Genomic DNA, 26448 nt, shown 5'->3' with positions numbered 1-26448 from the left:
ATGAAAGACACACTAGAGGAAATCTCGAACATTAAACTCTTATTGGGTAAAATAAGTCCGTAAACACTTTGAAGGTGTACTTATTGCTAATGTTTTTGAAATGCTGACTCTGCTGGATCGCTGCCAGTTGTGCTGATTAACACCATTATGGGATGTATAAATATAGATCTCTGTAAAGGGAAGAACAAGAGAGAGTGTGGAAAAGATCAGCGTTTTTGTTATGGCCATTCCAAAACAGTGTTGTTTAATGAATGAATGGTAAGGCATCCATTCATTAAAACTGTAGAAGCAAGGAAAGTACTCATGAAATACTGTATATACAAATACAAGACAAACTTTGCACTTATGCACCCTTTTCCCAACATAATCAGCTGCTTCTTTTACACTTAAATTGTGGCACATAACTCACCTGTACCACTTGTGCTATGAATGACACCTCAAAATGTGAGACCTTTTTTCTATGTGATTGTGATTTGTTGCCTGGCAGACCATAAAACATGAAAAAAGGACCCTATCTTTTGAAAGGGTATCATTTAGGTAGTAATATGCACAATTCATATTCGAATATTCATACCTACACTCTTAGAAGAAAAGGTTCTAATTGGAACCTTCACTTAAAGGTGCATTAATGACCCTCATCGGTTCCTTTATGAACCCTTTTCTAGATAGCAATAACATTATTGTTGTTGTTATTATTATTATTATAATACATTACTAATCCAATTTCACTATAAACACAGAACACCATGATTGTCCATAAACTGTTTAATACATAAATACTGTATGTATTACAAACAAACCAACAAACACAAATAAATAAACAATCATCCATAAATATGTATTACAAACAAACTAACAAACACATACATAAACAACAAGAAATATCATGCATTTATATACATACACATTAATTAAATAAAACAAATAATAATAATTGGCCATTGTGGGTGGCATATTGGTTTTTGCATTATGATACATTAAACAGTTTTCAGTAAAAGTCAGGGTGTCTCTCAACTTTGAAGCATATTCAGTGTTGAAGTTGAAGTGTAGAGCTGTGTTCACATCATCTACTTCACAGACCTCCTCCTCTACTTCCATCATTATTTCTTAAAGAGACTCCACATCCAAGACATGTCCCTTTATAAACAGCACAGGCTTGGGTGTATCTGGTTCCTAAACAAGGAGAAAATAATGTTATACTATAACAATATTTAGTAGTTAACATGAAATGTATTATATATATATATATATATATATATATATATATATATATATATATATATATAGCTCCATAGAATAATTCCATTCTTAAAATTTTTTTTTTTGAAGAAATCATAACCAAGAGAATGGGTTGAAAAAGAACAAATTATAGATTTAGATATTATGGATACAAATACACTCACCACACTGATGACATAAAGAGATCTCAGACTCTCCTTTAACAGAAGTGGAAACAGCAGGACAGCAGCAACCACTGACACCTTTAATAGAAAATTAGTTGAATTGAATATGGCATACTATGTTTCTGATCATTGTGATTCTTAGCTTTACTGTTCATGCAAATCAGTGATTTATTACCTTTGTGTGCCAAATCAATACAGATTTGTTTTTCTTCATCCAGCTCAGTAACAATATCTCCCCAGCTGATCTTCTTTAGCGCTTGTTGATCTCTGTTTGTGCCTCCAGACTCTGTCTGTGACTCTTACCCCAACTGACCTTGACCTCTTTTGATACAAATCTTGACCAGATAGATCCTTCATCTGCAAAATAAATAAATAAACATATACATGAAACATTCTCACAGGAAAATAGAAATGTAAGTATTGAAGTGTCACTTAATTTTTTAGCAAACCTACCTCTACAATGATTGCGATTATTTTTTATGGACTCCTGGAAAAATGATCTGTCTTCTTTGCAAATCATTGAGCTGTTTTTACCATACTAACATGCACCTTTCTGGAAACTTTTTTGTAGGACTTCCTGTTGATATTCCACTTGGATCAATCTCAAGACAACATATTGCTTGTTTGTAGCAAAAAAAAACAAACAAAAAAAAAACTATAGACCAGAGATTTTTTCTTTGACAGGACAAAGCAAACAAGATCAAAAACAATTCAAGGTCTGTTTGATTAAATGCGCATATGCATGGTAATTTCAATGCATTAAGTTTATAATTTTAGAGAATGATGAGGGTAAAAATGTTTTTCTCTATATTCAGGTATGCAACAGGTGAACACAACAAATTGTCTTCAGCCCTTGTTACCAAATACCAGTTCTTGAGAGAAAAGACTGGCAGAGGATGTGCTTAAAAAAAGCAAATTCAAAAAAGAAACACCCAAATCACCTTTGATTAATGTTGAAGAAAAAATGACATTTGCTGCAGGTTCAGCATAGTAAGAAAACAATATAGTTCAGCTAAACATATGTGGACACCTGACCTGACCATCACTTTAAAAATGGGAATGCAATAAAGTTGCTTTGTAATAACAACCAAATGCATAAATATAAGAAAATGTCAAAGTCACTAAACTCTTCCGTACATCCCATTAAATAATTACAATAGTAAATAATAATAATTAGTAAAGGTGTCCACATATTTTTAAACACATGTAGAATAGTAACTTACTCGTGGTGTCTGTGGTCTTGCTGGCATCACGGTATTTAGGTTTTCTTGTAATCTTACAAATTTAGCTTCATCCTTCATTTTTTGGGAGTATTTAAGCTTTCACAGTCTTAGGTTCATTAAAGTGTCTCCATCAATTTCAGTATCTGTTAAAACAACAGGAGTCATAAAATTATATTTATAAAGTTAGAGTTAGAAAGGCAGTTTTAAAGTACATACAAACAGTGTTATTTTAATTTGACATACTACCTTTATATAGGGACAATGGTGTCTCTTCTGAGGATTGATGATAATAGCGTCCTGCTGTCATCCAGGTTCAGTTCTTCATGAATGAAGTAACAACAGATAACCAAGCAATCAGTGTTGCTCACAGCGCCCTCTGCTGGTGAAAATAATGAATACACGAGTGCTCTGGTAACAGGCAGGCTAACATCTTTACAAATATCTTGAAATAAAACATCTGAGAAAAGGTCTTGAGGTGTTTTAGTAACCACGATATACGCAGAATAATTAAATCTGGACGGGTAAAGTGACTTAATATTGTGGCCACATTAACATCTTGTGTGCTTAATTCTGTGGCACGTTGTCATTTATTCATTATGTAACACACAGTTATGACATTAGTTAGGTGTTATTTTCATAGCTTTTCAAAAAGGTCATACTTTATTTGAAAGTTTTTGTTGTCTTACCTCAGATGTTCGTGCTGCTCCACTCAGTGCCGCTGTTTGCCCTTAAATGTTTGTAACGGTTCCTCTTCAGGAACTCGAGCTGCGTCGAGAATGATTGGGGAACGCCCCCAGCGTGATGTCTCTGAATCATATGTGTAATCAGTCCAATGGATGGGCGAGACGTCATAGGCGGGTGACGTCAGAGACCAGGAAGCATAAAAGCAGGAGAGGCGCAGCCGGCACCAACCTTCTGTCTTCAGCAAGCGCTCTCTGTGTGTGTGTACTGTTCAAAGAACTTTTACGTTTGTGAGTCTTATTTAGTGTTGTTTGTCATCCCCCAAAAGTATGCCAAAAGCACCCTCCAAGACCAAACACAAAATGGGGGAAGGCAAGCAGCGTTTCAGACTTTGTACCTCCCTGTCCTCGCTATATCTCAGGCGGGGATACACACAGTTTGTGCGTTGTTTGCCTGGGAGCGGAGCATGCAGAGTCGGCTCTCGAGGGGGCCGACTGCCCGCATTGCGAGCAGCTTGCCCTGCATGTTCTCCATGCCCGGAGGGCTCTCTTCACCAAGGGAGCCTTCGCTAGCGTTCCCCGTGGTGTTGGTCCCGCTTCGCCCCAGTATGAGGAGCTTTTGGAGGTGGTTACTCGTGCTGTGGCCAAGTTAAACATCGAATGGCCAGCCGAGAAAAAGGCTGAACCGCAGAAAAGTAAACTTGATGTGCGTTTTCTGCGAACTAAGCCGCCACCTCCGCGCCGAAGCCTGCCTTTTTTTCCGATTTGCACGCCGAGGTGTGTAAATCGTGGGAAAAACCCTTCTCGGCCCGCGTCTTCATCCCTGTTTCTGATCACCACGGCAACGTAGCAGGGATGAATGAGCGCGGTTATAAGGCGATGCCCCGGGTTGAACAGATGCTCGCGAACTATCTGTCTCCGGCGCGGCATCGTCATTAAAGGCTCCGGTGCTGCCCTCCAAGCCGCTGCGTACAACATCAGTGCTGGTGGGCAAGGGGTACTCGGCAGCGGGTCAGGCTGGTGCGTGTCTGCACACCATGGCGGTGTTACAGGAGTACCAAGCCGATCTGCTGAAAGATTTAGATGAGCTAGAGCACGTGAGATCTGAGGATATCACGGAGCTCAGGAGGACCGCTGATTTGTCTCTCCGCGCTACCAAAGAGACCGCTCTTGCTATTGGACGGTCCATGGCAGCAATGGAAGCAGCAGAGAGACATTTGTGACTCACCCTGTCTGACATGAGGGAAAAGGACAGGGTTTGTCTCATGGACGCCCCGCTTGTGTCCTCGGGCCTGTTCGGCGACGCTGTTAATTCTGTCGTCGACAGGTACCAGGAGGCTCGCAAGTAGGCGGCGGCGTTCCAGCAGTTCCTCCCACGTCGCTCTCTAAATCCGGAGGCTGGAACAGGAAGTGCACGCTCTTCTGAGGAAGGAGGCCATCGAGGTGATCCCTCCTCACGACAGGGAATCAGGGTTCTACAGCCAGTACTTCATTGTTCCAAAGAAGGATGGGGGGTTGCGTCCCATTTTAGATCTGCATCTAGTGAACCGCTCAGTCAAGCGACTGAAGTTCAGGATGCTCACACTCAAACAGGTTGTGTCTCAGATCAGGTCCGAAGACTGGTTTGTCAAGATGGATCTAAAAGATGCATATTTCCATATCTCCATCCTTCCCCTACACAGGAAGTTTCTGAGGTTTGCTTTCGGGGGCGAAGCGTACCAATATCGAGTACTTCCCTTTGGCCTTGCACTCTCACCCCGCACTTTCACGAAGTGTGTGGATGCAGCCCTGGCTCCGCTAAGACTCCAGGGCATCCGGCTGGGGTGCGGTCATGAGTGGCCACCCTGCCCGCAGTCTGTGGAGTGGTCGCCATCTGACATGGCACATCAACGGCCTGGAGATGCTGGCCGTGCTGCTTGCACTTAGTTATTTTCTCCCAGACCTAAGAGGTCACCATGTGTTGGTGCGCACCGACAACACAGCAGTGGTCTCTTACATCAGCCACCAAGGAGGTCTGCACTCACACCGTCTAAGCAAACTAGCATACCAGATCCTTGTGTGGGCCCAGGACAAATTCCTCTCGCTCAGAGCGGTTCACATTCCTGGGCCTATGAATATGGGAGCAGACATCCTGTCGAGGCAGGGGCCGAGGCCCGGGGAATGGCGGCTTCACACCGAGGTGGTGAAGCAGATTTGGAGAGTTTTAGGCTCAGGTGGACCTGTTTGCGACTCGAGTGACATCGCACTGTCCCCTCTGGTTCTCTCTGACTCATCCAGCTCCACTGGGGCTGGATGCCATGGTACAGACGTGGCCGAGGCTTCGTCTGTACGCCTTTCCCCTGATTGCTCTGCTCCCGGGAGTTCTGGAGAAAGTGCTCCAGGACGGAGTCCGGCTGCTGTTAGTAGCCCCGTTCTGGCCGGGTCGAGTATGGTTCTCGGACCTGATTTCCCTCCTAGACGGCTCTCCCTGGGAGATTCCCGTCAGGAGGGATCTCCTCTCACAGGCGGAGGGCACTATAGTCCACCCCCGTCGGAGCTGTGGAAGTTATGGGTGTGGCCCCTGAGGGGGCACAACTCGTAGCTTCCAGTCTCTCAACCGAGGTTATTGAGACCATCCTCCAATCCAGACCTCCCTCTACGAGGAAACTGTATGCCTTGAGGTGGAAACTTTTCACTTCTTGGTGCGGAGACCGCCAGCTCAACCCAGTTAACTGCCCGATTGGTACAATGCTGGAGTTCCTGCAGGCCCGTTTCTCTGCAGGGTTGACCCACTCCACCCTGAAGGTCTACGTGGCGGCCATTGCGGCCTACCACGCCCCTCTCGGTGGCCAGTCAGTGGGCAGACACCCCCTTGTTACACGTTTCTTCCGCGGTGCGCTGAGGCTGTGGCCTCCAGTATGTTCTCGTGTCCCCACGTTGGACCTGGCTGTGGTGTTAGAAGCTCTCTGTAGGCCGCCCTTCGAGCCTATTGAGGAGATCTCCGATCGCCTTCTCTCTATTAAGACTGTCCTGTTGGCAATTTCTTCTCTCAAGAGAGTTGGGGACCTGCAGGCCCTCTCTGTGGCCCCTTCTTATATAGACTTTGCGCCCGGTCTGGCTAAAGCTTTCCTTTACCCTGGTGCGGGGTATGTACCTAAGGTTCCCTCCTCTACACCACAGCCTGTCGTACTCCAGGCCTTTAGTCCTCCTCCCTTCAGGGAGCCAGACCAGAAGAAGCTTAATTGTATGTGTCCAGTGCGAGCATTGCACACATACGTCCACAGAGCTGCTCTGTGGAGAAGGGTGGACCAGTTGTTTGTCTGTTATGGTCCCCCTAAGAGAGGTCTTCCTGCTACTAAACAGACCCTCAGCCGGTGGATAGTAGATGCTATTTCTCTTGCATATGAGTCCTCTGACCTCCCCTCTCCCCTGGGGGTCAAGGCTCACTCCACTAGAAGTGTGGCGGCCTCCAAGGCCTTCCTAGCAGGTGTCTCTATGCGTGACATCTGCGAGGCTGCGGGGTGGTCCACGCCTTTGACCTTTGTAAGATTTTATTGTCTAGATTTACGAGCCGCTCCAGGCCCCTCTGTTCTCTCGTCCTAGCTGTGCAGTTTCCCACACTGGCAGAGATTTGTAAGTCTGGTGGCGTGGGCATTCTTGTTCCCCAATCGTTCTCGACGCAGCTCGAGTTCCTGAAGAGGAACGTCTAAGGTTACGTATGAACGAGACGCTGTGTCGCAGTGCCACACTTACGGCATCTCTGGCTGGTGCTTGCTACATCCTTTGAGGCTGGTGCCGGCTGCGCCTCTCCTGCTTTTATGCTTCCTAGTCTCTGACGTCACCCGCCTATGACTTCTCGCCCATCCATTGGACTGATTACACACATGATTCAGAGACGTCACGCTGGGGGCGTTCCCCAATCGTTCTCGACGCAGCGTCTCGTTCCTTCGAGGAACCAGGGTTACATACGCAACCTTAGACGTTTTTCCGCGCGATCTCTGATCTTGCGCGTAACAGATTCAGTGCTTTGCGTTGCGTTACGCAACTTGCGTATTAAGCCCAGAAACCTTCGCCCTGGTTTAAATGCATATGTTTTGATTGTTTTTTTATTCTCAAAATCGAACAAAAATCGTAATAATAAAAGTAATGATGATGATAATGATGATAATAATAATAAAACAATTACTAATAAGAAAGAAAGAAAGATAGATAGAAAGATAGATGACAGAAAGAAAGAAAGAAAGAAAGAAAGAAAGAAAGAAAGAAAGAAAGAAAGAAAGAAAGAAAGAAAGAAAAATAATCTTGCTGACGAAAGCTTACACAACAAATATAGATATGCTTGAGTGTTACAAAATGACATAACACTGTTCCTCAATAATATAAACATGTCTAAAAAGGTGTTTTGCAACCAGATTCATTTAAAATCATTCGCTTTTGTCACTTGACATGTTCTAAGCTGAATTAGTAGGCTACGTGAGATTTGAAGGTTGAATGTGGTATGGGGAAAATTTAAAGGATGTACGGCTGTACAATATGAAGATAGCCTATTGAACATAAAGTTCTTTTTAGGGGTAAGAATTTCACTTCACTCTCTCCATTTAGCACAGAATAGCTTCTGGTTCATTTATGAACATACAACTGAACTTAGTTTTTTTTGTGTTTCCTAAAGTACGGAGCTCCGCACATGGCATGCAGGAAAAAAATAGTAGACTAAATCGTGTGCACGATTTATTATTTAATTCCCTTGATTTATAGATTGTGCACATGATTTACAATTTAATTCCCTTGATTTGCTAAATTGCACATGCAATTAATAAATGAATGAATTAGTAAATTGTGTGCACGATTTAGCAAATCGAAGGAACTAAATATTAATCGTGTACACGTTTTAGTACATCGAGGGAATTAGTAAATCGTGAGCACGATTTATTTATTTTTTCTTGTATGTAATGTGGGGGGCTCCGTACCAAAGAAAGGAAGACAGACATTAGATGAATCTCAGATTTATAAGCCTCATAAGACATGTTAATGAGATACAGACTGAGCAGACTGAAACCATGATGAATAATTCAATGCTAGTTATGCAAATTAATTAATGATCATTTTTCTTTATTGTCATCTGATTTATGCCCTGTCTGTGTTTCACGTGACACATCGGCACATACACATACTGTACATACGCAAGAATTCACAGAAACTTGTCAAGTCGCCTGACATCAACATGCAAAATCAGATCACACAAAGCAGTTTGATATAGGAACTTGATTAAAAATACAGCAGTCCTAAAAAAACTTCACATTTGCAGTGAGAAGTACTAGTTTTCCAACTTATATATATACAGTACAGACGAAAAGTTTGGACACACCTTCTCATTCAAAGAGATTTCTTTATTTTCATGACTATGAAAATTTAGAGTCACACTGAAGGCATCAAGTTTATTTGACCAAGAAGGAGAGTGATGGGGTGCTGCGCCAGATGACCTGGCCTCCACAGTCACCGGACCTGAACCCAATCGAGATGGTTTAGGGGTGAGCTGGACCGCAGACAGAAGGCAAAAGGGCCAACAAGTGCTAAACATCTCTCGGGGAACTCCTTCAAGACTGTTGGAAGACCATTTCAGGTGACTACCTCTTGAAGCTCATCAAGAGAATGCCAAGAGTGTGCAAAGCAGTAATCAAAGCAAAAGGTGGCTACTTTGAAGAACCTAGAATATGACATATTTTCAGTTGTTTCACAATTTTTTGTTATGTATATAATTCCATATATAATTCCACATGTGTTAATTCATAGTTTTGATGCCTTCATTGTGAATCTACAATTTTCATAGTCATGAAAATAAAGAAAACTCTTTGAATGAGAAGGTGTGTCCAAACTTTTGGTCTGTACTGTATATATATATATATATATATATATATATATATATATATATATATATATATACATATATAATACTTATTCAATATTACTCATTATAATGTAATAAGTTTTGTCAGAAAATCAGAAAGTTATCTTTTAATCTTCCAAACATGATGGACACTCAGATGAACTCCCATTTTTGTTTTTATGCTTTACCAAACTGTTGCATCAACAATTATTTCCAATCGTTGCATATGAAGCCACACATCCAAACCAGCATGACCCGACTGCAACTTACTGATCTGAAGATATCAAAGAGGAATATTTCAAACTCCTTTGTCTTTTGTTTCTATCTGAAATAGATTCAGTATGCTGGGAATGCAGAGGAGGAGGAGGAGAGGACAGCAGAAAGAGAGAGCAGAGGTATCATGCAAGATCCTGGCTAATCTATTTATAGCTGCACCTAGGGCAAAAGATGTTTTTAGAGAGCGACCTATATAGACATATCGACTAAACTTTGTTGGTCCATTTGAAAGTTACAGTATATGTTCTTTGTTGAATAATATTTAAAATAAAAAGATTACTTTATATTCTAAGGCCAATGATTGACTGTAGGGCAATGAAATGTAAAAAAATGCTTTTTTTTATCTGCTTTTTAGTTGCAGTCTAGCATCCTGCTCTCATTTGTACATTATTTGACCAATATTTTGAGTTATTTATTTGAGGTAGGGGACCTCAACATACATACATCAAAGGAAAGGATGAATACCAGTAATGTGTATCACTTGGAAGTTGGAACTGAATTGACAATGCCTTTTAAATTCAAATTGAATTCAAACGGAGGTAGCAAACATGCAGAATTGTGAATGGAATTCAATAGAAATGTAATTAATTCACATGAATTTAAATTCTAACTACACACAGCAATTATTGTCAAGCTAAACTGTGAATATTTACTTGATATATATATATATATATATATATATATATATATATATATATATATAAAAAAAACATATAAATAGATTCACACTAATTAATTAAAAGAGAGCCAATTCTTAAATCTGCCTAAACCACAGAGATAAAAATTACAGATGAAAACCAACCAACCAAACAAACAACCAAACAAAACAACCTAAAACCAAACCAAAACAAAACATCAAGCCTTAACCCAGAGATTGATAAATGTGCAATTCTTTTATCTACAATTCAACTGCATCGTATCAAGGCTGGTTAACTGTTCTGTGAAAACGATCCCAGTCAGCTGTCCATCAAAAACAGTGTGTGCGATCCAAAGGCTAAATGGATTTCTGAGCCCAATTTGTGATGATAGATTTATCCCGCTATTTTTGAGTTAAGACTATAGCAGCTTCCTTGAGTTTTATCTTCCATAAAAAATAGCCTCAATTCCACCCTGTCTGGACAATCGCACAGCGATTACTCAGCTAGTGTACCTCTCGGGCACTTGAAGAAAATTCCCATGGATGCCCAGGCAAACCTTTAAAGCTGTCTTGTAGCATTTGTAAATTCATTCATTTCTGTAAAGTGCATGCTTGGTAAATTAACTGCTCTGTTCCCCAAGGGCACTGACTTACACACACTTTGTCTTTCTCAGTAGCGGCTGAAGAAATTAGTGCTGATGGTATCTTAGAGCAAACATTCATGCCGTCATATCCAGACACATTTCTGGGCCCTCAAGAGATCCAAATGCAGTTTCTCAGTTTACTAAATTTTTCATTCTGAGGAGAGGTTTAATTCCATTGTGTTGCCCCCCCCCCCCCAGGACCACCATAAAGTCTAACTTAAATGTCAAAATCACTCTCTACATATGCCAGAAACACATTTACCTTTAATTTGGCCTATTGATCTGTTGTGGTTCACTTTGTATAGCAGCAATCTTAGATACTGTTCTAGCAGCGCAGCATTTAAAAGATCAAGTGTACAACAGAAACTCACTTGTAACCGAGAGAATGACATCTCATTCTCACCTTTTAATAATCTGAAATGCTGTATTTAGAAGAAGAAAAAAAAAAACACTTGGAAAAAGGCTACGGGGCAGTAGTTCAATTCAAATCAATTCAGAAAGAAAGTGAAAAGTCATGCTTTAAGGAAATTTAAGCACATTCACAGTTTTTCTTCTTATAAAATAACTTGCTTAGACTTTGCTTCACCAAATTACCTTCAGTGATTTGACAAATTTAGCCTCCAGAATCCATTTATTAGTCCATTGTCAGGAAATTGGGCTAGGACGGTTAAATTTCCTAAATGATGTGGAAATTTAGTCCTAATGTTCCACACTGATATTTTGGCTCTCTACAAATCATTCATTGCTACCAATGTGTGTTTTGTGTCACTGTCAATAAACATCATAAACCATAGCACATAATTCCTAATTAGCTGTAATTTTTCCAAGCGAAAACTAATTGAGTTTGTTCAAACTATTGCTTCTTCGGAGAACATTAGTGGAACAAATGTGGAAAAAGCTCTTATTATCAGACATAGCACAGATGGTGAGTGTTTATCTTACTAACCTTTAGGGGCTCCCAGCTCATTTTGGAACAGAGCAAAGCAAAATGTAGGTTATTTGTGAAATGTTTTCGTAAAATACACATTTCAAGGACTTTGTCTGACATTATGTTGCCTGTGGTAATGTATCTGTATGTTATTGTAGTCACTAATACCACAGGAGAGAGCAAAGGCAACTGTAAATTCACAAATAAGTTCTCTCTCTCTCTCTCTGAGAAAAAGCAGTGTGATCATCTCATTTTAGGAGAAATTATATAATATGTATTATATATAAAACTGATATTGAGAAATAAAAATAAATTTTCAAACACCTAAAAGTAGAATTTCATCAAAGCATCTACTTAAAAATAATTATACTGTAGGTTCCAGTAGGTTCAAGATTTGATATATATATATATATATATATATATATATATACAGTAGAGGTCTTCACGGTGCACCCGAGACCCGTCGACCCGGGACCCGACCCGGGACCCATACGGGTTCGGGTCTATATTTTAAATGATCAGCCGGGTCCGGGTCGGGTTCGAGTCTATTACCTCGGGTCCCGGGTCTGTTTAACATTGTGTGTAATACCCGTGCGATCGGAGTCATTGGACTCGGAGAACACCCGGCCGTTATCAAAGACTGCTTGTGTTTTTTGTAACTTGCAACTTGTAAAATTAGGAAAAGAAAAGAGTGAGCCAAAAAAAAGCTCTCTCTCTCTCTCTCTCTCTCTCTCTGCCCTTAGAATCAGAGCGCGCAGACTCAGAGTTAATGCAAGTGCACGCATGGTGATAATGCTTGCAGACTTGACACACATTTAGTATATTTCAAATCAGCAACACAATCTGAGGTGAACAGTCACATGAATGTTTTCTATGATGCTCAAATTGCGTTAAAGCATATTTTAGGTTGATACAGCTAGCACGCATGTGCAGTCTCGATCGCGTTTCATGTTTCTATGGCAACCAGTGAGGGACACTTTGACCGCGCTTTACATTTTCTTCCATTTTTATAATAATATAAATGAACCGTTTAATCTTAAAGTTTGATTGGTCAGATTCAGACTCGACGCAGAGCACAGAGATGTTAGCAAATAAATAACATCAGCGGCCATGGCATTTCACGAGCCATCGTTATTATAGTTCAAAAGGGCAAACAGTTGAGGTTATTATGTGAGTTAACTCGAGTCAGAATGTACATGTGCACAGTAGCATTTGTCATCCGTCACCGTGACATCAAGAGGACTTTTGAAGCTGAAATAATGAGTGGATTAAGCTTGGACTTGGAATAACGAGAGGAATAACATGGATAACTTTCTTGTCAGAGGATTGTAATGCATCACAGGCAGTCAGGTAAAATTGTATGCCCCGTTTCCACCGCAGGAACTTTACCCAGGAACTAGGGACTTTGGCCTGGTACTCGGTGTGTTTCCACCGCAGGAACCAGGAACTAAATAAAGTTCCGGGTAAAAAAATGCCCCTCAGAAAGTCCCTGCTGGCGAGGTAGTACTTTTTCAAAGTTCCGGAACTTTCGGGGGCGGGACTTGGGCGCTAAACATCCTGATTGGTTGAGTTCACACAGCATTGGTTGAGTTCAACCACCATTTATTCGGATCATTTTCAAAATGTTACTGTTATTGTGTCATGAAATGTAATTTTAAAAGTATTTCAGGCGAGAATGTAGTTGTTTAAAACTCAAATCTGTGGTTTATTTATAATGACAGAGCCTATTTAAAATTGTGTTTCGCTGATCTGTGAGACGGTGAGCTCCACGCGATCAGCAGGAGATCAGTCCTCATCTATACGCCGAGAGCAGCCTCTCCTCGGCTAGACCTTCTGATATGTGCCACTGGCTCTGATGTCTCTTTAGTGGTTAAACATAAAATATAATTTGTTTTGGGTAAATCTAACAGGTTATCTTTGGTCTGTATTCAGTTGATCTATATGTTAAAATGAAAATAAAAAAGGCAAATTTATATAATATTTCGTTTCATTGTAATGGCTGTATATATACACATATCCCTGAACTAAGTACATTTCTGCAGCTGTTATTATGTTTAAATGAAAACGAAAGGAGGCAGTGGTATTTGATATCCTATTTCGTTTTATTGTAAATAATACAGAGAGGAAAATTGCAGTAGCCAAAGCGACCTGAGTTCACGCAGCAGTGTTTGGGTTAACCACCATTTATTCGGATCATTTTCAAAATATTACTGTTATTGTGTCATGAAATGTAATTTTAAAAGTATTTCAGGCGAGAATGTAGTTGTTTAAAACTCAAATCTGTGGTTTATTTATCAAGACAGCGCCTATTTTTAAAATGTGTTTCGCCGATCTCGGAGACGGTGAGCTCCACTCGATCAGCGAGAGCTCATTCCTCATCTATACGCCAAGAGCATCCTCACCTCGGCTAGACCTTCTGATATGTGCCGCTGGCTCTGATGTCTCTTTAGTGGTTAAACATAAAATATAATTCGTTTTGGGTAAATCTGGTTATCTTTGGTCTGTATTCAGTTTATCTATATTTTATGAAAATAAAAAAGGCAAATTTATATAATATTTATTTTTCATTGTAATGGCTGTATCACATATCCCTGAACTAAGCACATTTCTGCAGCTGTTATTATGTTTAAATGAAAACGAAAGGAGGCAGTGGTATTTGATATCCTATTTCGTTTTATTGTAAATATACAGAGAGGAAAATTGCAGTATCCAAGACGAGCTTACTGAAGTTATGAAGTACGCTGCTGTTTGCAGTATTACCGGATTCGCGTCGTCGCGGACATCACACTCCCGAGTCGAATAAGCAAAATCTGAACTACCGAGGATGCACGTCCAAAATCAGCGTACTTTGTATTGAGAAACGCGCAGACCTAGTCACCAGACTATTTGCCTAATCTTCCCGGTACAAAAGAGGCAAAAGAGCCAACAAGTGCTAAGCATCTCTCGGGGAACTCCTTCAAGACTGTTGGAAGACCATTTCAGGTGACTACCTCTTGAAGCTCATCAAGAGAATGCCAAGAGTGTGCAAAGCAGTAATCAAAGCAAAAGGTGGCTACTTTGAAGAAACTAGAATATGACATATTTTCAGTTTTTTCACAATTTTTTGTTATGTATATAATTCCATATATAATTCCACATGTATTAATTCATAGTTTTGATGCCTTCAGTGTTTGATGCCTTGATGCCTTCATATATATATATATATATATATATATATATAAAATCACTATTACACTTTTAAAGTGTAACAATTGTCTCTAACTAACTACTGTAACGTGAATGAAACACGTTTCATAAAAAAATATATATTTTGTGAAACAGACAGTGCTTCTTTTGTGTTCTGCAGTAGAAAGAAAGTCATTTGGGTTTGGAACAACATGAGGGTGAATAAATGATGACAGTTTTTTTTACTTTTGGGTGAACTAAATGTGTTCATTTCAGTATTCTATATACTGTATATTTCTATATAAATAACACAACTTTTTTTACTGAAAGACTGACAAGCTGTTCATCAATTATATTTATGATACGTCTCTTAAGCAGTGTCAATAATCTCCTAGGTTTACAAAGACAAGCAGATAATAAAGCTGATCAATCAAAACAAACCACACAAGCTTATTGATTGATTCAATTGTTCATGACATCTTTCATTTACCCAGTCCTTTTGCCAATAATATTAAAAGCCAGCACAGTGGAAGTCAACCTCATTATGTTTAATTGCAAAAACCTTTTGCTTCCTAGCTCTGTATATGAACGCAGATAGTTTGCATGCTCATCATGAGGAATTGACTGTGACTCAAAGAGATTTCAGATTCAAAACCCAAAATTATTCATGTAAGACTTTTATGTGGATTTTATGAGGCTTCTAAAATATTCTAAGTATTACAAAACTAGAAAATATTGCATATGCGGTTTTTAGTACCAACCTGTCGGCAGCTCAGTGTTTTGGAAGCTCTCCACAGGTGCTAAAGTGGGTTGAAACTCTGGGATGGGGTTGATGGTTCTCCACGACACAGAGTTGGGAGGAACAGAGGATATGTCAGTATTCCCAGGGACACAGCTGACATTGTTGATGCCATCCTTACAGGAAAACCCATCAGGGCATGACTGGATCAAGCAGTCATCATAATTATATTCACAGTTTTTTCCCTGAAACACACAATAAAGACTTTTCTCACAACAAAAATCTTTTTCTCTAAGTGTTTTTGAAATGCCTGCTGGGATATGGTTTGATGCCACACTCAACCATATTGTCAGTACAATAACAAGGCAGTCAGGCTTTCTGAAATAATTGCACTAGTATGTGGCATTATGGCGAGGAAGTACAACGTTTGATGCAATATGCTGAAATAAGTGCAGTGTTCACAACTAGAGGCTGAGGACATTAGAATTCAAGCATAGTGCAGAACTAACATTTGGCCGAATATGAGTGTAAATTACAGTAAGCCCAGCAGGAGCAACTATGCTTTTAGCTGTACCGGCACCTATCTATGTACGAGTGGAAATTGCTTTGAGACTGAATAAGTGATGATATGTTTTGTGAAATTACCTGTAGTATGTACAACAACTAGTGTGTAAATAAAGTATATAGTATATAGTGTGTGTGAATTGTGCTATTCTATATGTCATTAAATTTTTTTATGTATTCTTTTCTTTAAATGCAAACCTTTTAATGAGGGTAAATTACTATCTGTACTTGCAGTTCCATTTTAACATTAAAGTAGTTAGATTAGCATGTATATATTATCTTATTGCTAATCTTTTTGTTTAGTGGTACTTCTACAGGCTGTTTCAACAAGCAATGCTGCAGAAACTAAAATACAAAATAGGTAAATAGTGTGCATATTCTATCATTGATAAGTGACATCTGTGCTTCCCCGTACTTCAAAAGCACCACTGGCACGTTGAATACTAAAAAACCCTGCTGCCTACCGTCCTGAGGACGTCAAGGATATTTAAAGGCCATTGCAATATTGGAATGGAAACAACGGATGGCGAAGGCTTGACAGGAGAAAGACAAACAGGATTGCGTCTCTCTCAAAATCACCTCAGGGGAAGATGAAGAGCTCACGGAGGAGGAGGAGGAGGAGGGGGTGTGTTGAGGGGGACTCAGTGAGACTTACCACAAATCCAGGCCGACAGAAGCAGGTGTAGCCATGGCCAGGCTCATTCTGGATGCACATTCCCTGGTTGCATGGTTGCAGCAAGCACTCATTAATGTCATCTTCACAGTGAAGGCCTGTCCAACCTGCCAGGAACAAAAACCAAGAGTGCCACAGTGAGCCCACCCCGTAACCAACAACATCCCACCTCTCCATCGCCTCCCCTGTCTCAAAAGTTTTATACATTATCTACATTCCTGCTTTCCACATTCTGGAAAGGATCCACTCTCACACACATACGGGCTGAAAATATTTTAATATTGTATGAGGCTTGTGTCTGTTTCAGTAGCCTGAAAGAGTAAATTACTCCCCGGAGAAACCTAAGTGATTTTTGCATTGTGGAATCAAGATGCATAAAGCCGAGACTTTTCATAAACATGTATCTCTCTTGTTCTTCAGACAGGGTAAGAAGAAGGTAAACAGGTAAAAAAACAAAACAAAAACAAAACACTGACAGAAAGTATTCAGAAACATGTACTGCATTTCCTAAAAAGGGTTCCCACACTGAACCTCCAAGACACTTTCATGACTGTCCCCATCATTCATCATATAACTGAATAGGGATCGGTATTGAAAAAAAAAAAAAAACTTTTATAAAATAATTTTATTTTTATTAATTTGTCTGCAATAACAAAGACCAGATGAAAATGTGCATCATAGCAATTAAACAATTTTAATTAGACCATAATGCTAATAAAACTGAGGAGAAATTTGAAAAAATTAGGAATATACATATCATTAAAAGGTCTGGGTCAAAAAAAACTTTTGTAAATTTAAATATATTTTGTAATTTATTCCTGTAATGGCAAAGCTGAATTTTTAACATCATTACTCCAGTCTTCAGTGTCACATGAATATATCAATCTAATATGCTGAATTGCTGCTCAAGAAACATGTATTCTGATGTGTTTTTTTTCCAATGCAATCAATCAAAATAACATGAATGTACAAGTTAAACGCTAGTCAGAATAAATAGCGAATAACTAAAGCTGATGTTTTTAAATTAACACTCTTAATTAATACTTCAAATTAATTGTTTTCAATTCATTCATCTCCCAAACCCTTTCCATCTGCCATTGGTCAGGAGAAATAGATAGTTCCGCCCTCAAACGGAGTCAGTGTTGCTGTGTCAGGTTGGTCGGCATACACAAACAAACAGAGCATTGTTTTGTTAGCTTGCAATGTTTGCATTGTCTCTGCATATTAAACTAGGAAGAAAGTATTTCAATTTGGAGAAAATGCTAATCATCAAGATATTATTTATTGTCATTTAGTGTGTTTCACATGCTCTCAAGACTTATTTTCTTTGCCGTTTAATATTTCTTGATTTGTTGTTTTATGATTTTACTTTCATGAAGATCACCCATTTTACAGCTTGTGTTTTATTGTTTGTAATCTTGCATTCTGTGTTTTTAACATTTTCTTCTGTATATTTTCTTGTTGTACAGCACATTGGTCAGCTTAGTTGATTTTTAAATTGTGCTATATAAATAAACATTGTATTATATTGCATTAACCCTGTCTATAAAGCACAAATGCCTATTGAGTGAAAGCCTAATACAGTACAGTATGATACCAATAAGAGGTAAACCACATTCGCATGGCATATATATTGCACTATATTGTATATTTTCTCTAAAATATAGAAAATAGCCTCACCTGGTCGACAGTTACATTGGTAGCCATTGATGAGGTCTTGGCAGATGGCCCCATGAAAGCAGGGCTCAGAGCAGCATTCATTCATCTCTACCTCACAGAAATCTCCAACAAAACCTGGCAGGCAGCTGAATAAAAACATTCCTCTTTTAAACATGGCACAGAGAATCAGATGTTTTTATTCTCTAAAAAGCATGTCTCTTTAAAAGGTTGAACAGAATGCCACGACTTTCTGAGCCACGGCCTTGAGCCCATCAAAAAAGCAAATATTCAAAAGGAAAAACTATAATTAATGACAGACATATGGTCAGCTAAGCTCATGAAAGCCCTGCCACACAGATGGTGAGCAAACTGAAAAAAATGTCTTATTAACAGAGTTTGTTGGCATGTAGCAACATTTCTAAATATCTCCTGGAATTTTTTAAGATTGGTTCAATTATCTGTACTTTTAAAAGTCAAGTTCTGGAAAATGACACTCAGTTAACATATGGTGATTTTGTATTCAGTGCATTCTGTAGTCAAGATGATTACACTATGCAGACTGATGATTACAAACAGATATTTTGGTATACTACAGAGCTCTGAGCGGTTCACTAGCAGTTCAAACACTAAAATACATATTTTAAAGGGTAGAAATGACAAATTTAGCTTTTTACAGTGCTTAAAAAGATTAAAAAACGCTTCTACATAAATTATAAATCAACTAACATGGAAAGGCATAATTCAAAACAAACAGGCAAATGTTTGCTATGTTCCACACCGGTAAAAAGAGATTTAAGCTAACAAAAAAAGAAAATCTGTAAGAATATCAACAGATATTAGGTCAAGATGAACAACACTGACAGAAACTCTTTCCAAAGTGTCCAGAGATTTCTTAAAATAGATTCTGCATAGACTAGTCAGGGGGTTCGCCTAAATAAATAAATAACCTGAATTTGTGAACACAGATCTCACCAGAAACCATGCAAATTTATACAGCCCCCATATTTCGATATACATTTAAAATATTTTGGTCTTCTGTATTATCAGTTCTATTTATCACACACACACACGCACGCACGCACGCACGCACACACACACACACACACACACACACACACACACACATTTAAATAAACACACACACACATACTCTCCAAGACACTTGAAGAAACCTTTCTACAAAGCTACCTAAAAACTATGCGCACGTGTACCCAGGAAAAAAGGTCTACTAGGCCTACTGTAGCTTTGCAGGTAGGTTTCTTTAGGTGTCTTGGAGATGTTGTCACGGTTCTTCTGGATTTAGTCTGTCTCCGTTTTTTCTGTTTCTTCAAGTAATTACAGATGGACTGGATGATGGAGATAACAGATCTCTGTTCTCTGTTCATACAAAAATCTTATTGGATTATTACAATTAATGGCAAAAGGAATGTTTGGAAATGTAAACTGATATTTCCTACTGACACACTAAAGCAAAAGATAGAAATAACAGGCTTAAAACTTTATATTCTGATTTACATATATATATAAGATGTATAAGATTGACATCATTATACTGTTGGGAGCATAAGATACCAAAGCAATGTTTTTTACATTAAATGTTTATATTCAATATTCCAATTTGTAGGTTCCAGACAATTTTTTTCTATACATTTTCCTTTGTAAAATGGATATGAGAAAATATATTTATATTATATTATATTTTTCATTTTGTATGATTACTAGTGCCTGCATTTAATAGGCATTTAAACGAAATCAGAGTTTGACAGCTCCAGGAAACTTCCAACTAAACCAATCTTTACCAAAAGATTTGTACTAAGATTCTCAACTATGGTATGAAAGATATTACAGAATGATTTGATATACTATTTTACACAATGTGTAATGGGCTTTCCCAATGTAATTAATCTATCTATTCATTGTCTCTAATTTCCATATTAATGTGTTCTTTGGGCAGCATGTAATAACAAATAATTTAATATCTGATATTTCATAGAAAATTGTGTTTAATTTCTTTGCCTATTCACTTATTACTTCTCCATAAAATGCCTGATAAGCATGCAGTATATCCTGGGCTATATACATATTTAATATATATGCAATCAGTTTATGCCTAATGAGAGGCATTTTTTACTTTCTTTTTGTGGTAGCTTTAATGGCTTTCATATCAGCCTTCAATCTGTTCTGAATCTTTAACATTATACAAAATGATGTAGGCTGATTTAAAATTGTGCTCCAATTTTTGGTCTCTAAAATGTGTGCTTTTGTCCATTACCAAATGAGACAGGCTTTAATACAATCGGTCTGCGAGTCATTAGTCTGGAAGTGATTTCAAATGAGAGTAAACACAAAGTGAGACGGGGGCGTTTGTTTTCCATTTGAGAAAATCAATCCAATGAGGCCTCATTTGGACAGACAATGCTTTCTCATTCCACAGCTGTCTTTCTGTCCGTGCATCTGTCCACCTGACACAATAAGAATTGCAAATAGCATTATCGCCTGGGCTAATCAGAGACTCAAGACAGGGGCATTATCCACATTAGAATATTGTCTTAGGAGGAAGAGATAATGAGATATATTATGTGTTGGATGGGCCCTTTTATGCAGAATGTGCACCACAAACAATTTTTAGCCCTCTAGTTCAGTGATAATGCATAATCATCCACTCTGGCAGACCTTTAGAAAGAACCAAGAGAAACTGTGGAAATGTGTCTTGATTGTATAGCAAGTTGCAACTAATTACAAGTTATATATTTAAAAATAAAGTACATGTAAGTTTGTTGAGCCTGCTCTTACTTGTTAATGGTTTATTGTTTGTGAACAAATACACCATCAATAGTCTCTACAATCAAGTTGTTTTTTTCAGTGCAGCCCTGGATAGGAAATGCTGTTCACAAGGCCCAAGAAATTAGGATGGCAACTGGAACAATATTGTTAAACATCATACACATAAACACCTAAAGTTCCATCTAGAGTCTTGGTTTTTACCTGCACGTGAAATTGGCCCCTGGTCCATCCATACATGTCCCTCCATTGAAACATAGGGAGAAATTATGAGACGTCTGCAGACACACATTCTGGTCAATCTCACAGTTCTTCCCAGTGAAACCTTCTGCACATATGCAGGCGTATTTGTCCAGAAGATCCACACAGGAGCCTCCATAAAGACATGGATGAGATTCACACTCCTAAATGTAAAAGGTAGAAATAAGGGACTTCTGAAAGAAATCAATGTTCCTGTGACTCAGTGGTAGAGCATTGCGTTAGCAGCACAAAAAGGCAGTGGGTTCAATTCCCATGGAACACACAAACTGGTAAAAAAAAAAAATTATAGCCTGAATCCACTGTAAGTAGCTTTGGATAAAAGCGTCTGCTAAACGCATAAATGTAAATGTAGGGAAATTTGCAATTAACCAAGTCAGATTTAGTATCAGAATTAACCAATACCCCATGCATACTAATAGTTTCTTTACACACAACCAATAATAAGAGTAAATTTCAAGGACTGGTAGGCAAATGTTTACTATAAATTTTTACTGAATCACTTGTTTATTGCCATTTTCCTAGGGCATTAATACAGATTTTACTGCATGCACACAGCTAAACTTAATTACATTTCTGTGATTTAAAGATTTTCATATAAAAAGGATATATGGTACATTAGTGGTGTTGATACTGCAAGTGAGGATACAAACAGATCTCGTCCTATAGTCATTACGGGAGCAAACAGCAGCTAATGATTTATTCTAAACAAGCCTCTGAAGTCCTCCAAGCAGCCAAATGTTTCGTCTCAGGGGTACATTTAAGGCCATGCTAGGTATTAAATCAATTAGGAACAGAAGCATTTTAATCAGACACTAGTGTTTAGATGATCCTGTGATTGTTATTCAGAAAAATAATCCCCACCATCTAAACCATGCAGGAATATATACAGTATGTACAATATCCAAGATTTACTAAACTGAAGTATTTAAATTTCTGATGTGACATAATTTTCTGAATTATGAGCAGCATAATATGGACAATGTAATACCTTTACACATGAAATACATATACAATCTATTCTCAAAAAGCAAACAAACTTGCCATAGCATTGATAGAATTTCATAATACAATATCATGATTACGCATTAAATTAGTCTTTTGCCTTTCAGTTCTTGATTTCTCTCTCTTCTCAGGAGATTATAGTGCTCCATTTCCCTTTTTAAGCATCATAAAAGTCTAACATAACCCGACAATATGTCTGACCTTTCCATCCTATCATTGTTGTCATTGGAAGTTTAGAATATGAAACTAGGCCATATATTATATTTCAGGAGATCAGGTAGAATGAAGCTTACTGTCTTTCTCAGTCTCTTATGAAGTGCATTTTGATTTCTAAGTAGTGTCATTTATAACCAATTCACCTTCATTGTTGTAACTAGGGAGAAATTAGGTGATCTTCAATTTGGAGAGTTTAATAATTTCTGAATGTTTGACAGTAAACTCATACCATTGTAAAACTTTCTCATTGCCTCATTTTGTCATATATTTAAATTCCTTTTCCAAAATATTGCACTGACAATGAAAGGCACTCATCTACAGCTGGATATTGGAATAATATGTTTTGTCATACCACTACAACAAGATAACTCAAAATTGAGTTCTTGAAATCTGGCTTTTCCTGCTACGATTTAGCGCACCTATGCTCTAATTAAGAGAAAACAACTGAAATCAAGCAATTCAACCTATGTTACTATGTTTTGCTTTTATAAGGCAGAGTAGAGCACAAGCAGTAAAGATATAGAATCTTATTCATCACCATGCAGGTTCAGTTGAACTTGATTCTGCGACTTTTAGATGTCCCTTGAACAACCCCCTGCTGCAACCTGGGAATAGGTGTCTTTTTGAATTTATGAGCAGAACTGTGAATGATTTAGGTTTGTCAAATGATTGAACACACACAGACACTTACTGTACTTGTTGAGTTGGGGCTAAGTTTCTACTTTCACAACAAAATGCCTACAGTACCTCACTGCAATACAGCACTTCCGTAATTCACTTAGTAGTATGTCGAATCTTTAAGTAGAATGTTTTTATTCTAATTTGTCATAGTATTGTATTAAAGGGATAGTTCATCCAAAAATGGAAACAGTCATCTTTTCCTTACCTTTAAGTTGTTTCATACCTGTTTAAATGTCTTTCTTCTGCTGAATACCAATGATATATTGAAAAGTGTGTGTACACAAACAGTTGATTATGATGGCGTTTAGTGCCATGTAAAATGTTTTTTTTTAATCTAAGATTACGAGATTAAAGTCATCATATTTTGAGAAAAAAGTAACATTTATGAGAATTATGTCGTAGCAATTACGAGAAGTTTTTGAGAGTATAGCCTATACTGTGCATGCAAACGGTCCAGATTGGGAGCACATGGAGAAAATCCATGTGGCCTGGCAACTGATTTGAATATATGTGGGATAATTAGCAGAAATCATGTGTCATATACTCGCAGGGACAGTATGCTTGGAAATAATATTTCATGTCTTTAAATGCATTCATTATTCGTAATGCACCAGCCACCCAATAATAGCACTAAGCTTTGCGCTTCTGGTACTTTTAATATAACAAAGAGTCTCAGTTTACAAATTCTGTCAAAATAGTCAAATAGTTGGAAATCCTTTCAATAGTGGGTCTAGTGATGCTCAGCTCTTACCAATGGAAAGTATGTGTCAGAGCTCTTGTTCGCAGACTCACGGTTTGTGCTTGTGTGATGCTGTTGTCTGTCCTAACAGCTTTACATCATAGTTCCCTGTCTCCACAATGAAATATGGCGGTCATGTCTCAGAGACTCATTATCACTGTTAAACTTTGATTTCATTAGAGCCTGGAGACTCTTTGGACAGACACGGCCTTCTCTATCTGACATAATGTGCATATTCATTTTGCCAGCATATTCATTCGTAAATGAATGCACCGTGTTTTATGGTCTCAAAACAGTTTGTATTTCAGCATACCTGCATTCTTTTTATTGGATTTCATATGCTAATTAACTTTCAGTTGAAGATATTCAACTAGATTTACATTTCCTAAAGGAAATAACAGTGCTGGGAAGGCAGGGAGAGTGTAGTGTGTAAGCTTTTAGGTTTTGTCATTGTTATGACACTCATGTTTTTGTCAACGGTGTATGAGAATCTGACTGACTTTGCTCTTTTTATTGCATCTTTTATTTAACTATAGCTGCCTTACACTGCAATCAAAATTCACTATGGAATTTCATGCAAGAAGGCAAATGGGAATTCAATTGGCATCATCACGTTGGCTACATAATGGACCCTTTTCTCAGTTTAAGGGTTCTCAGAAATGTAAGTCATCATTGATGAGTAAACATCTGTAGTGGTGAATGGAAACTACAACAAATATCTATATTTGTTCGTGTTACCATTTGCTCCAATAGCAAAAGAAAAACCTTCCCACGCTTTCTTATAAAAGCGTGGGTATAACTTACTGTACTAGATGCACTGACAACCTGAAAAGCTCAAAAAGACCATGCTTACATTAATGTTGATCTCACATCTGTGACCAGTCCATCCAACCTCACACTGACAGCTGTATGCATCAGTTTCATCCAGGCAACTGCAATGACAAAAGAGATTGTTTATGTGCCCTGATGTGCAAATTCTGCATTTCATTATTTATTATTTATGAGAGATGATTTTAAATGTTGATAAAGCAACAACCTCAACCATCATCTATCTATCTATCTATCTATCTATCTATCTATCTATCTATCTATCTATCTATCTATCTATCTATCTATCTATCTATCTATCTATCTATCTATCTATCTATCTATCTATCTATCTATCTATCTATCCATATATCCATCTCTCCCTCTCCCTCTCTCTACCTGGAAAGCAGAAAAAAATATTCTTATTGTTGAGTCCTTTTATATTCCTTATTATTACCATGACAACATGCAGTCTACAACATTTAAAAATAACAAAGCTAAGATGTTTCCCAAGTACGGTTCCTGAGGGAATAATCTGTCCTACCCAAACTGTTACTATTTAAGGCATTAGCACTTTATTTAAAATCAAATTATTACTGTAACTTGGTTAGATGCTCAAAGTGCAAGAAACAGCTGGTAACATCTAATTATATTGTGTTTACTGAGTACCAGACTGCCAAACAGCTAATTGAGAGTGAGTTGGCAAGAAGGATTGCGAGTACATTACGTTCTTTAAAAGACTCACAGGTACCGTCTCTTTCAGAATGGATGTGATGGCCATTTACAAAGCTCTCAATCACAGAGCTTGAAACACACATCGTTACAGCTCAGCAAGGTTAATGTACCTCCCATGAACACAGGGGTTGGATGAGCACTCATCAATGTTTCTCTCACAGTGATAGCCCATGAAACCTCTGGAGCACACACACTGGTAACCATCAAGACCATCGATGCACATCCCGTTGTTTCGGCATGGATTAGATTTGCACTCATCAATGTTCAGCTCACACCATTTACCTTTGGGGAGAACAAAATCAATGCCATATAAATACATTACATTGAGTATTTAGAAATTCTTGGAAATCAAGGTGATGGATATATTATACACCTGATATCAAGGTGAAAAAATGCATAAAGGTCCTCGCATTCAAGGACCTTGACATTGGTGGTATTGTGTTCCACTTGTCTAACTATAGAAAACATAAATGTGTATATGCTTAAAAAAAGTGTATAAACAATATTTGTATTAATATATATGTATTTTAGCAAAATAAAAACATATTTGATTTGTTTCAAACGGTTTCAAACAATCTATGAGCTGTTTTCCATGTCTTCGGAAGTCATAGTTTTGTGCAAAAAAGACCAAATAAAATTTTATTTAATTTTTATTGTGTCATTTTGATTTGTCTCAAATAGTACTACAAATGGAAGTGTTCAACGGGAGTGTTTTATCACTAATACTAGTCATTTCAGGCAATTTGCAGGAAATTTTTGATTTGTGTATTTA

At 38.1% G+C, this 26448-nt stretch overlaps 1 protein-coding gene across 1 annotated transcript in view; it reads right to left on the bottom strand.

The window, feature by feature from the left end:
• eys (eyes shut homolog) overlaps window positions 1–26448 on the bottom strand; it is a 209230-nt gene that overhangs the window by 67844 nt on the left and 114938 nt on the right. The window contains exons 25-30 of the mRNA XM_059517129.1: window positions 25787–25958; window positions 24988–25066; window positions 21440–21639; window positions 18476–18600; window positions 16778–16902; window positions 15581–15803 (exon numbers count right to left, since the gene is read on the bottom strand). Of these exons, the coding sequence (XP_059373112.1) occupies window positions 15581–15803; window positions 16778–16902; window positions 18476–18600; window positions 21440–21639; window positions 24988–25066; window positions 25787–25958 (924 nt within the window). The remainder of the gene's footprint in view (window positions 1–15580; window positions 15804–16777; window positions 16903–18475; window positions 18601–21439; window positions 21640–24987; window positions 25067–25786; window positions 25959–26448) is intronic.

This window comes from Carassius carassius, chromosome 30 (assembly GCF_963082965.1).
Source record: "Carassius carassius chromosome 30, fCarCar2.1, whole genome shotgun sequence".
Taxonomy (NCBI): domain Eukaryota; kingdom Metazoa; phylum Chordata; class Actinopteri; order Cypriniformes; family Cyprinidae; genus Carassius; species Carassius carassius.
This window is presented reverse-complemented; position numbering and strand designations above follow the sequence as displayed.